The sequence below is a fragment of the Anopheles coustani genome, chromosome 3 (assembly GCF_943734705.1).
Source record: "Anopheles coustani chromosome 3, idAnoCousDA_361_x.2, whole genome shotgun sequence".
Taxonomy (NCBI): Eukaryota; Metazoa; Arthropoda; class Insecta; order Diptera; family Culicidae; genus Anopheles; species Anopheles coustani.
Genome location: NC_071288.1, coordinates 23,182,331 through 23,194,217, shown reverse-complemented (window position 1 = coordinate 23,194,217; position 11,887 = coordinate 23,182,331). Strand labels below are relative to the sequence as shown.

Here is an 11,887-nt window from a genome sequence, read left to right as displayed (position 1 = left end):
AATGAAGTTCCGCTTGCATTAATGTTGTGGAAGTACTCAACCCAGCGCTGCAGCTATATCATTCGCTTCTCAGCTTATGACGATATCACTCCAAAACATCGTCGTCTGTACAAATAGGTGTTCGTTTGCTTGAATAATCCGGTGTATTTGACTATTTCTCCGCAATAGTCGTCCAGTTTATCTTTGGTGTTTGTTATTTGATATTGTAGTCGTCACGGGCACTTGCTTTGTTCCTGCGCCAAACGTTCCAACCTCCTGTACTTCACAGATGTGGTAAGAAAAATCAATAATCCTTTTAAAGCTCCACCTTCCCTTCCCTTCCGGGCACTTAGACGAGTAGTTGAGAAACCTGTACTTTTCTACGCTACGTACAAAATAGACTAGCCCTGGGCATTTCGCGGACGGCCGATAATGTGTTGCAATGTCCCCGGTGGTAGCCGATACGACAACAGCAGCTGAAACCCTTGCATCACCGAACGACGAGGGAGCCAGAAGCTCCAAACAGCAGCCGATTACGCTCATTCTGCCCACCAGCGGAAAGTTATTCTTCGAGAAAAAAGACGAATTTCAGCTTTGCAAGCCGCAACTTCTCCCACTGAAGTCGTTCAGTCTGGAGAAGTTGGAGAGAATGCACCAGGAAGCACAGCGGCAGCTACAAGAAACCAGGATTCGTACGGCGGCTAGCAAAAGCGGTATCAACTTCTAATTGCAACAACCACGTTGCTGTACGATGGCCTATCTGCTGGTGTTCTCCATCTGCTTGGCGTTGTTGTTGGCGTCCATATCGCTGTATCGGTATGGTTGCATCCAGCGGCAGCATCCGATTGTGACGTTTTCTGTGCTGACGGCATGGAGTTTTTCCTTTTTAATTGTTTTCACAATCCCACTCGACATTACTTCGGTAAGAAACTCGAAAGCATCAAACAGAAATTACCATTATGCTAAAACCAATTTTCCCTCCACAGACTGTTTATAGGCAATGTATCCAGAACACTACCAACGGGTCAAATAGCGATGCGCCAGAAAGAATCTGCCAGCGACCCTGGGGCATGGTGGAGGAAGAGGTTTTTCCGAATCTGTGGCGCATCATCTATTGGTCCTCGCAGTTTCTAACGTGGTTAATCATGCCCTTGATGCAGTCTTACCTGAAGGCGGGTGACTTTACCATCAAGGGAAAACTAAAATCGGCCCTTGTTGATAACGCCATCTACTATGGCACGTACTTGTTCATCTGTGGCATACTGTTGATCTATCTCGCTCTAAAACCAATTCCACTGGACTGGTCAAAGATAAAAGCGATCGCATCGTCAGCGTCCAACACATGGGGTCTATTTTTGCTGGTGCTTTTACTCGGCTACGCACTGGTCGAAGTGCCTCGTAGTCTGTGGAACAATTCGAAACCGGGCTTCGCGCTACAGTATGCTTACTTTAAGCTCTCCAAACTGAGCTCCGAGAAGGCCGAAGCCGAAGAGAACGTCGACGATGTGCTGGAGAGCTTGCAATCGGCCAGCAGAGCCATTCCACTACGACACGAGTTGAGGCCAGCGCTGGAAACCATTTTTCGCAAAGTGCCGACAGAGTTGATGGAACGGGCGAGTCGTATAAATCGAGAGGACGGTTCCCCGATGGCCGTTCCATCGGAGAAGGCACTGGTACGCCTCCACAGGCAGGTAATTAAATCTCTCCAAACGCTCCAGCGTACCGAGGCACTGTGGAGCGTGCAAGTTAACAAGGTGCTACACCTGGAGGATGTGGCCAAGAATGCAGTCTCGCTGGATCACCGGTTCAAGAGCGAATTTCCCCCACATCGGGTTGGTTTGGCGCGGGCCCTCTACAGCCCAACGATGGACTGGTACTGGGAGTGTGTGGTAAAGGCACCCTTCCTGAAAGCGCTCGCTGTAATAACCGCCTTCCTTTCGTTCACGGTCGTGTGGAGTGAACTGACATTCTTCAACCGCGTACCCGTCCTATCGATCTTCGCGAGAATACTGATCGCAGCCAAAGACCGCTATGATTTCGTTACCATCGAGCTGTTCTCCATGCTAACGCTCTGCTACCTCTGCTACTGCGCCTACTCTACCGTATTCCGGATTAGGTTCCTCAACCTCTACTACCTGGCGGCCCATCATCAAACGAACGAGTACAGTCTGATCTTCAGCGGAATGTTGCTGTGCCGGCTGACGCCGCCGATGTGTCTCAACTTTCTCGGCATGATTCACATGGACTCGCACATCATAACGGATGTACAACTCGAGACGCACTACACGCAAATTATGGGCCACATGGATGTGATCGGTATAATTTCGAACGGATTCAACATCTACTTCCCGATGGTTATGCTTGCCTTCTGCCTGGCTACCTGGTTCTCGCTAGGCAGTCGCGCACTCAATGCCCTTGGCTTCCAGCAGTTCATGCTGAACGAAACCATAGCCGTCGAGCTTGTACAGGAGGGCAAAGATTTGATTGTGCGTGAAAAACGCAAACGCCAGCGAGCCGAAGATGCTCTCGCACGGAGGCGAGACAATATTTTGGGACAGATCAGTCGCGATGGCGGATCCAATGGAACGGGACACTCCGGCAGCATTGGCGGTTCTGGAACATCCGGCGGCAATGGTGGTGGCAGCGGCGGAGGCAACATGATGTCCAAATACAAATCCCGTAATCTCGATACCGTTGGACCGAATGATGATCTGGTCGGGCATGGTGACCGTCTGGATTACAGCACGAATGTTGGTGGAGTGCGAGGTGTGGATGACATCAGCCGGTCGCTATCGCAGGAAATAAACGAGCGATTCGGAGTAAGCACAGGAGTTTCTGTCGGATTCAAAGGATACGGGACAAATTTCGACGAAGAGGACAACCGTCTCGGTGGAGCTGGACGTTCCGGTGCGAAGCCTAAAGGTTTATTTGACGATGTCTAATATTGAGTGTTTATTCTTCCTCAACTATCGATGATTTTAATGCAGCTTCAGTTTTTAAATTGTTCTAAGCTCTTAAAGCTAATTTTTGGTTGTGCAATTGATGTTCAACATTGAACACCAGAACTGGTGAAATTGAATTTCCCTTTAAGTTATAGCGGTTTAAAGCAGACAGCACCAGATAATGTATCCATTATGTATGGAAAAGGCTAGAAGATTAACAGCACGAGTACAATGCTTTCTTAGGATAACAATTGAAAAAACACTCCACTTTAAACCACTAACCGAACACTAGTAGGACACCTAAAATCATATTGAAAGGAATCCTTCGGTCCTGAAAAAGACAACACAAATGTATTATGCATGCTAACCTTTTGCGCTGTAAAAATAGTGATAAAATTGCACCTTATTGAATAAAGTATTCTTGAATGTACTCGCAACGAGCTTATAATTAATACTGGATTAATATTTTTTTTAGAAAAAAAATAATGCACACTAAATACTTGTACAGGTCATACTTTTATACGTATGTTGAGTTTTCAACCCTTCCGTGAAAACTATTTTTACTTAGTGATGAAAAATTATAAGTTAGAGATTTATGGCAGGTTCGTTCCAGAAAAACGAACCGTAGGAAATGTGATAATACTGTTTTTTTAGAGGCATTATAAGCGCTTAGTAAGTAAAATGAGTTTCTTTGATAAATTTTTGATTGTTATTTTTTATTGAAAAATAATAAACAATGCCCGCGAATATGAAGTTCCAATTAAGAACGTTGGGAACCAGGTGGGTTCGAACCCTTAAATTAAACGGATCTTTTGACATTTGTCACGTAGACCTGTCACAAGTCATCTTGTCACGTTCGCAGCCGTCTTTCCGCCGACATCTTGAACTGCGTGAAACACGCGTTTTTCGGGTGTACGAGTATTTTAATTGTAAGTAGTGATCAAAATAGACCGCCAAAGGCTTAAACTACGATAACTAGTGAGCAAAATCGTTCGTTAACCGAAAAGTAATTGCATTTGTTTTGTTTTGCAGCCGGAGCAAGATGAAATTGAACAAGCACGTTTCCTCCTCTCGTCGTAAGAGCCGCAAACGCCACTTCCAGGCCCCGTCGCACATTCGCAGGAAGCTTATGGCGGCTCCCCTGTCGAAGGAACTCAAACAGAAGCACAATGTGCGTTCCATGCCCATCCGCAAGGACGATGAGGTGCAGGTTGTACGCGGTCACTACAAAGGCAACCAGGTTGGCAAGGTAGTGCAGGTGTACCGCAAGAAGTTCGTCGTATACATCGAGCGCATTCAGCGCGAGAAGGCTAACGGTTCGAATGTGTACGTCGGTGTTCACCCATCCAAGTGCGTGATCGTCAAGCTGAAGATGGACAAGGATCGCAAGAAGATTCTGGACCGCCGTGCGAAGGGACGTCTGGCTGCGCTCAACAAGGACAAGGGCAAGTACACCGAGGAAACGGCTACAACCGCCTCCGCAATGGAAACTGCCGCGTAGGTTGATTATAAACAAAGTCGCTTGATTGCTGCGGTTCTCGCCGGGCCGACCGTATCCGGCCACACAGAATAAAAACGTTGTGTACGGTGAACAGGAGAATAAAAAAAGTGAGGAGAGAAAGTTATATGTTTGTGTAATGAGTGCGTTTATTTTGAATAAGGTTCTATAGGGCATATTTTCCCTACTCCTAGATAGACATGCCTCCGGAGTGATATTTTATGAGGTGCAATTCGCTCGTCCGCTTCGAATGCAATATCCATGCCTGCTCGAATTGTTTTCAATTGCCTATCGCTCGAATCTAAGTAAATAATATTCTCAATCCGTAACAACTCATCGTCGTTCTGTTGGTTTGTGAAAAATCGTAACATTACTCGCCCAAACGTTCGCTCTATGGACTCTACTTTAACCACCATCACCGGATGCATTACGCCAGACCGTATCTCATGCTGCCAAAAGTTCCACTTCGAGTTTTTCTCGGTCAAAACATTAGCTAATGTTTTGAGCGGAGATTCTTGAGGATACTTAATCCTTTTGCTTTTGCTCGTCGGCGAATTTATATAAAACGTTGGGTGTGACGCTGTGGTACCGGGTAATGTTTTATCTTTATCCGTACCGGTATCCTCTACAGACGATGGCAATTCTTCAATGTTTAACAAGTCATCTTGATTACACTTGGCTTTGTTAGGTTGCACACTGTCGTCTTCAGATGAAGACGGTAAATCTTCAATGCATTCCAAATCTTGTTCGCAAAAGGATTTGTCTAGATCTTCCCATCTCGATTTCGCGGTACTTGTGGTACGAGTAGTGGACATATTCACTTTTGCTAGATCAGTACTGAAATTATGCATTCCCGTCCGATTGGGATCGACGGTCCTAAAGCTCTTATGGTTAAACATATCCTTGGGTCCTGAATAACTTCTAGCGGCCCCCTTAGCACAAAAGGTAAATTCCATATCGTCCGTAATTCTTCTTCGCTTTAAGTCACGCTTGTCGACAAAACTCAAACGTGCCATTTTTGTCTTCTTGCAATGGATTGCAGTGCAGTCGTCTGAGCCGGAAGCATCCGAACTTGATTCGTCTTGCCTGCCCGCCTCGTCTTCGGACAAGCTTTCGATCTCTGAACCGGAAGGAATTCTGCGATCTACTGTAACTTCTGCTGGGTTTATAGAAGGAACTATCGATGGTGGCTGTGAACAATTTAGTTGTTCACTTACGCTGCAACTGGCTGTTCCAGATACCCTTGTTTCATCGTCAGACGCATCATCTATTTTCACATCATTTGAAGTACAGTTCTATTTCGATTGCTGAAAGCATGGTCATTTTTGTTACAATCTTTCCATCTCAATGTACTATCGGGAAGGTGTATGTACTCACTGCAATTTGTTTGTTTACGGGTTTTTCTCGGAATTTGCGAGTTATTTTCCTTTTACCGTACCCCTTCCGAGGGACGGAGGGAGAGGAAAGAAGTTGTGCAAATCCCCTCCAAGTGTTTTCCTTGCTCATCCTAATTGGGTTTGGTTGTTTGTTAAAACTACCGAACACAACACCGACGATCGAACGGATTGTTGTTTATGAAATGTGCAATGGCAAAAGCAAAACAATTCCACTTGGCACCACTTCCCAGCTGTCAAATATGATAGAAAGTTCGGTCGAAGAACGCAGTGTACTTCACTCGAGAGGCAGTGTACTACGCCAGTCGTGACGAGACACAACGACTCCTCGCTTTCAGGTCACACGGAATACTGTAGATTAGAGAATATCTACAGTGGTGATAAGCTTCCCTTTCGTCCTCTTTTGGGTACTGTTACGCCTACACGTCCAACGGCCGTGCCAGTGCCCAAAACGGCAGAACAGTGCAAAGTTGTGGCCAAAGTAGGCTGTGAAAAAAGTGTACACAAATAAGGGAAAGGAGTGTGCAAAGTTTGTGTAGGCAAAAAAGAAAGAGGTCGTGCTCTATTTAAAGGACGGGACGTGTTCATGGAGCGCTGCTGATTTGCTGCAACCACCAGGTGGATGTACAAAATGGCCCATGGCAATTTTTCTACCGAAGTCTCAGCTTAAACCAAACATCAAACAGATTTGCGCACGTGAATAGCCCTACGACAAACCATCTCCCAGCGGAGCCAAACGGGTGTACCATTGATTATTGTGATTCATGCTTACCAGGGAACGGAAGTGATAGAGCGAGCGAGAAAGCAAGAGCGCATAAATGAAGTGTAATCAAAGCGCAAAGTAAATGTACGAAAAGTCCAAAGGCACAGTCTTGAAGCCCACAAGTTTTGTTATTATTGTCGTACTACCACAACAAATCTTGGGCCGTGCTGTGCCCTTCGTCATCGGTTGCTGCATTGCGTCGTTCTAACCACTATCAGTGGATACAAATTGCAGCGAAAAAGGCTACCAACGGAAGTCACTTGGTTGTCGTGGATTTTTTACGATACCGTTAGCAAAACAGGTCGATAAGTTAAAAAACACAAGACAGACAATCGAGTACCGACGATCCCCACAGACGTGACAAACCCCCATCGGAAGGATGAAAAAGTTTATATCGAAATTCGAAACGAAAAATGAACCCACCACGACGAGCAGCAGCCGCGAGACGAACAGTTTCGTCGGCAAGACGTTCAAGCTGAGCAAAGAAAATGTGGTCACCGTGGAGGAGGTGCTGGCCGAGGGCGGCTTTGCGGTGGTGTTTCTAGTCAAGGGAGCCAAGGGCGAACGGTACGCCCTGAAGCGCCTGTACGTTAACAACGAGTACGATCTGGGGGTGTGCAATCGGGAAATTAAGATTGCCAGCAATCTTAGCGGGCACAAAAACATCATCGGCTACATCGACCACAGTATCGTTGCGAAGGGTAACGGGGTCCACGAGATACTGCTGCTGATGCCGTACTGCAAGACGAATCTACTGACGCTGATGAACGCCCGGCTCGGGACTGGTTTCACCGAGACGGAAGTGATGCAGATCTTCTGCGATGTGGCCGAAGCCGTCGCCCGATTGCATCAATGCCAGACCCCGATCATCCATCGGGACTTGAAGGTGGAGAACATACTGCAGAACGACCTGGGGCACTTTGTGCTATGTGACTTTGGATCGGCCACGGCCCGCGTACTCAATCCGAATACGCACGGCCGCACGGTGGTTGAGGAGGAGATTCAGAAGTACACCACGCTTTCCTACCGGGCACCGGAGATGATCGACCTGTTCAACGGGCAGGACATCACGGTGAAGGCGGACATCTGGGCGCTCGGATGTCTACTGTACAAGGTGTGCTTTTTTACGCTGCCCTTCGGCGAGAGCGCGCTAGCGATCCAGAGCTGTCAGTTTAGCATTCCCGACGGTTCCAAGTACTCCCGAGGCGTACATCAGCTGATACGCTACATGCTCGAGGCGGATCCGGAAAAGCGGCCGAACATTTACCAGGTCTGTGAGCTGGCGTTCGGCATCGTGGGTCGCTCCAATCCGGTACGCAACCTAACGAAATGTATCGTCCCTTCGCTCGAATCACTCCCAGTACCACTGTTCGAGTCCGAAACGAAGCGCGTTCCTACGATCGGCACCGGTGTGGGCCAACCAGGTGCGACACCGAAAGCAATCAAACCTGCTGGTCAGCTTCCGCTTGAAGGTGGCACCAGCGTTGCGCCGCGCCAACGACCGAAAGCCTCGCAGGCAGCAACCCCAAATCCGGTCGGTGTTGTCAGCAGTTTCTCCCTTGGCCTTCCCCCCAACCCATCGCCCAAGAATATTCTTTCCTCCCCAACACCCGGTGTTGTACCAGCACCAACCGCAGGTCACGCAGCAGCACCCGCTGGATCGGATGCACCGGAAGTATTCGTAGCAAAGTTTGCGGCCAACTTTCCTCCTCCTGCCGTGGGAAGGGGCGCTGAGCTTTCCACACCGGATGCAGCTCCCACGGCCGTCCAACAGCCTGCCCAACAGCCGGTCGCCGTAGCCGCCCTGTTTCAGACAACCTATCCCGATCCGTTCCGAGAGGCAGATTTCGGCTCCACCGGCGAGAAGAACTCATCATCCTCGTCATTAACGTTGGTTCAATCGCCTAGTCACGCTCCGTCCAGTCACGCGACCATCCCGGCCACTACCGGTGGTTCGAACTCATCCTCCAACAGTGGAGGGGCGACGGGCGGACCGATATTGGCACCACCGAAACTAGCAGCAGCCACCGGCCACCGGCGAAATGTGAGTGATACCTCTGCCTTCAACAAAGCATTCGCCACGGAAACCTCACAGTTCCTAGCACCGTATGAGCAATCGACTTACAACAACGAAAACCAACCCGACGGAGCGCCCCCGGTAACGCTCGGTTCCAACGGCTCGCTGCACAAGCAACACCAACAGCAGCAGTATTCATCGATTTCGGGAGTGGGGGCATCGGTCTTCGAAACACGTTCCGCCAGCCTTGCTGCCAGCTCCAACCCCCAGCTACACCATCAGCAACCGGCGCAGCACCGATCGACGTCTTCGGGGGGCTCGAACTGGAACCCTTTCGGCGATCCGACGCCCTTCGCCCAAATGACCGAGGATCATATCTTTGGCGAGGAGTTTGACAAAATACGTCAGCAGGGCAGCCAGGGAAGTCTGCAGACGCCACCGCTCGAGGTGGTACCACGTCACTCGTCGCTTCCGCTCATCCAGGGCACGATGTTACCGGGCGGACGATCGCTTTCCTCTGCCACAGCGCAGGCACCGGCGGCTCAGTTCTCACCGGAAAACATCCCCGACGAGCTGGAGGACCCGTTTAGCTCCGCACCGTTCTCCCTGCCGGTGAAAGGCAAATCGTTCAAGCTGTCCTCGCGCAAAGTGATCGTTATCGATGGAGGTTTCAGTACGCAGCTGGTCGAGCACGTTGGCTCTAAGATAGACAAGGATCCGCTCTGGGTGTCGCGCTACAACGCCACTAATCCGGCCGCCGTGCTCGAGGCGCACCTGGACTACCTGAAGGCGGGCGCGGATTGCATCCTCACCAACACCTACCAGGCATCGATCGAGGGCTACATGGACTATCTCGATCTCAACGAGGACGAGTCGATCAAGCTGATCAAGGCGAGCGTGGAACTGGCAAGGCGCGCCCGCACCCGGTACCTCGCCGAAAAGCTGGAGAACAAATCTCACAAAATCCCCTGGGTGGTGGGATCGATCGGACCGTACGGGGCGCATCTACACGATGGATCCGAGTACACCGGCTCGTACGCCGACCAGGTGCCGTCGAACCGGCTACAGAAGTGGCATCGCCCACGGATCAATGCGATCGTCGAGGCGGGTGTGGACGCGCTAGCGATCGAAACCATTCCGTGTCGCATGGAGGCCGAAGCTCTGCTCGAGCTGCTGACGGCCGAGCATCCGACGGTGCGCTTCTGGATCTCGTTCCAGTGCCGCGACGGCGCGACCATAGCACATGGGGAGAACTTTGCGGAAACGGCAATCGCACTGTGGAACCGGGCAAAGGAACTGGCCAACCCGAACCTGCTGGCGATCGGCGTGAACTGTGTCCACCCGCAGTTCGCGTTGCCCTTGTTGCAGTCCGTTACCGAGCGACGTGGGGCGACGACGACGACACCGACGGACAGCGAGCGCATACCGTTGATCGTTTATCCCAATTCCGGCGAACAGTGGGATGCCAGTGCTGGGTGTTGGCGTGGTGCCGAAAATCTCACCCCCCTGGAAACGTACATTCCACAGTGGGTTGAGCTGGGCGCTAAATTTATTGGTGGCTGCTGCCGGACGAATGCGCGTGACATCAAGCGGATGAAGAAAACCGTGATCGGCCTGTACGGAAGTCGCGGAAGTGATAACTAGGGAGAAGGACCACACATACATACACCCTCTAACTCTCTCACACACACTTAACGCCCGTTTAAACCCTCGTGAATCCCCGTGAAACCCGGCTACGCTCAATCGGAAGCTGTGATTAAGTTCTCTTGAAAGGTTTGGTAGTCGAAATGAACCCATGTACCATAAAGCAATCATCAGCGCCAAGGGGAACGATTACCGTTCCCGTCGCTTTCGTCCGCTCCTTTCGTGTGGGGCCTTGAGAAGGAAGTGTTCGGAGTAAATCAATATTATTTCTGTCAGCCGATCGATGACTGGTCGATTTGCTGCGACGCCGGTATCTACGAGCGTAAAAGGTAACTCTCTTAACTAGGTAGCTTGGTCACTTTTAACGGTTTTGATTGAGTTCATATGCGCTTATCTTATCATTTTTAGGTCCATTATCATTTATCAATGACGTGCGCTTAAGACGCGCGTTCATCGCATGATTGGGCCACTGCAATCCGTGTGCCCTCCCGAAGTCAAAGGCACCCGAACACCCCGACAATATTGCGCAATATAATGTGTTGGCAAGCGGAAAATCCCTGCGTTGCAGCTTTCGAATTGGACCGAGCGTCCAAGAACGACGAAACAACTGCAAAAAAAAATCGTGGGATCCTATGGGACGAGAAAAAGCGCGAGAGTATAAATAGAAGGTAAAGTGGGTTTCGGCCAACGGGCGTGCACTCGCTCGTAGCGAATGTATTATTATTATTTTGTGGTACACACAACAGCCGGTACCCCTGTAGGATGAAATTTTATTCAATTAAATTTCTTTGTTATGTTACAATACTGTGTTTTTCGGATTCTAGTCTCGCCTTAGTTTTCCAATTGATACGTAAATTATAAACCCAACTGTCGATGCAGCAAGCAATCTTGCACTCCGGAGGCACACGAAGGAAGGTAGAGGATAAAACAAAGATTAGTAGAAACAGTTCGGTTTAGCATTTGAACGCAAGATGTTTATATTTTTGTAAGCGCTAGAATGATTCAAAACCGATCAAACTCCTCCCCCGCGTGGGAAGGTTAGAAAAGTTAGACATCTTCATGGATTCGTAAGGAAAGAAGAGGATATTGTTTTCCAGTCATTATGATTTGTTTGCATAGCAATATATACATAAAGAAAACATGATGTGGTTATTTTACCATTAGGTGAATTGTTTGCACTAATTATCATAGAGAAAAAAAAGAAGAGTATTCATATACATAACATAAGATCACACTAGAAGCTAGAAACTAAAGTGTTTAGCGAGCAAAGACAAACCAGATCAATCATTGCGTTGTGGATGTGGGAGAAAACGGAGAACGTTTTTAAGTAAAGTTTAGTCAAGAACAATATGATTTGTGAAAGTGGAACGTTATTTCTTACATGGTTTTGAGTGGTGTGGTTATGGTTTGAAACTTGAAACGGAACGGAAAGCACTTACACCAAGCACATGCAATACCCTACTTGAATCGTCCCTACTATATTTGTATTTATTCTGCAATTGTAATCCTCACATAATAATCCCTAGATAACTGGCGAGAGGTCAGGTGAAATCAACCTTTTGGCATGCAATTAAAAAAAAAGGTACAATTTAAATAACAAGCCAACCATTTGAAATTGTTAAAAATGCTTGCATTGCAAAAAGTAGCCTC

At 48.7% G+C, this 11,887-nt stretch overlaps 5 protein-coding genes across 5 annotated transcripts; 4 read left to right on the top strand and 1 right to left on the bottom strand.

Moving 5' to 3' along the window:
- The first annotated feature begins 98 nt into the window (after nt 1–98).
- LOC131260167 (BBSome-interacting protein 1) lies at nt 99–706 on the top strand. Its single transcript, XM_058261841.1, has 2 exons — nt 99–273; nt 380–706. The coding sequence occupies exon 2, from the start codon at nt 422–424 to the stop codon at nt 704–706; it is 285 nt and encodes a 94-aa protein (XP_058117824.1). The 5' UTR covers nt 99–273; nt 380–421.
- A 24-nt stretch (nt 707–730) lies between these two features.
- Nucleotides 731–3,367, top strand: LOC131260135 (LMBR1 domain-containing protein 2 homolog). Its single transcript, XM_058261805.1, has 2 exons — nt 731–901; nt 966–3,367. The coding sequence occupies exons 1-2, from the start codon at nt 731–733 to the stop codon at nt 2,919–2,921; spliced, it is 2,127 nt and encodes a 708-aa protein (XP_058117788.1). The 3' UTR covers nt 2,922–3,367.
- A 371-nt stretch (nt 3,368–3,738) lies between these two features.
- On the top strand, nt 3,739–4,546 carry LOC131260159 (large ribosomal subunit protein uL24). The gene is made up of 2 exons (XM_058261833.1): nt 3,739–3,850; nt 3,954–4,546. Exon 2 carries the CDS (start codon nt 3,964–3,966, stop codon nt 4,420–4,422), a length of 459 nt encoding a protein of 152 aa, XP_058117816.1. The 5' UTR covers nt 3,739–3,850; nt 3,954–3,963; the 3' UTR covers nt 4,423–4,546.
- Nucleotides 4,547–4,549: 3 nt separating this feature from the next.
- Nucleotides 4,550–6,579, bottom strand: LOC131272764 (uncharacterized). Its single transcript, XM_058274618.1, has 3 exons — nt 6,531–6,579; nt 6,187–6,299; nt 4,550–5,714 (listed from the first exon to the last, which is right to left on the bottom strand). The coding sequence occupies exons 1-3, from the start codon at nt 6,577–6,579 to the stop codon at nt 4,569–4,571; spliced, it is 1,308 nt and encodes a 435-aa protein (XP_058130601.1). The 3' UTR covers nt 4,550–4,568.
- LOC131260129 (AP2-associated protein kinase 1) lies at nt 6,193–11,409 on the top strand. The gene is made up of 2 exons (XM_058261797.1): nt 6,193–10,566; nt 10,646–11,409. The coding sequence occupies exon 1, from the start codon at nt 6,956–6,958 to the stop codon at nt 10,235–10,237; it is 3,282 nt and encodes a 1,093-aa protein (XP_058117780.1). The 5' UTR covers nt 6,193–6,955; the 3' UTR covers nt 10,238–10,566; nt 10,646–11,409.
- The last annotated feature ends 478 nt before the right edge of the window (nt 11,410–11,887 follow it).

Coding starts and splice junctions, on each gene's coding strand:
- LOC131260167 (XM_058261841.1), top strand. CDS start 422: ATGTCCCCGGTGGTAGCCGATACGACAACAGCAGCTGAAACCCTTGCA.
- LOC131260135 (XM_058261805.1), top strand. CDS start 731: ATGGCCTATCTGCTGGTGTTCTCCATCTGCTTGGCGTTGTTGTTGGCG. Junction 902..965: donor TCCCACTCGACATTACTTCG/GTAAGAAACTCG, acceptor TTCCCTCCACAG/ACTGTTTATAGGCAATGTAT.
- LOC131260159 (XM_058261833.1), top strand. CDS start 3,964: ATGAAATTGAACAAGCACGTTTCCTCCTCTCGTCGTAAGAGCCGCAAA.
- LOC131272764 (XM_058274618.1), bottom strand. CDS start 6,579: ATGAATCACAATAATCAATGGTACACCCGTTTGGCTCCGCTGGGAGAT. Junction 6,300..6,530: donor TTTGGCTCCGCTGGGAGATG/GTTTGTCGTAGG, acceptor CTTTTTTCACAG/CCTACTTTGGCCACAACTTT. Junction 5,715..6,186: donor AAGGGAAGCTTATCACCACT/GTAGATATTCTC, acceptor CAATCGAAATAG/AACTGTACTTCAAATGATGT.
- LOC131260129 (XM_058261797.1), top strand. CDS start 6,956: ATGAAAAAGTTTATATCGAAATTCGAAACGAAAAATGAACCCACCACG.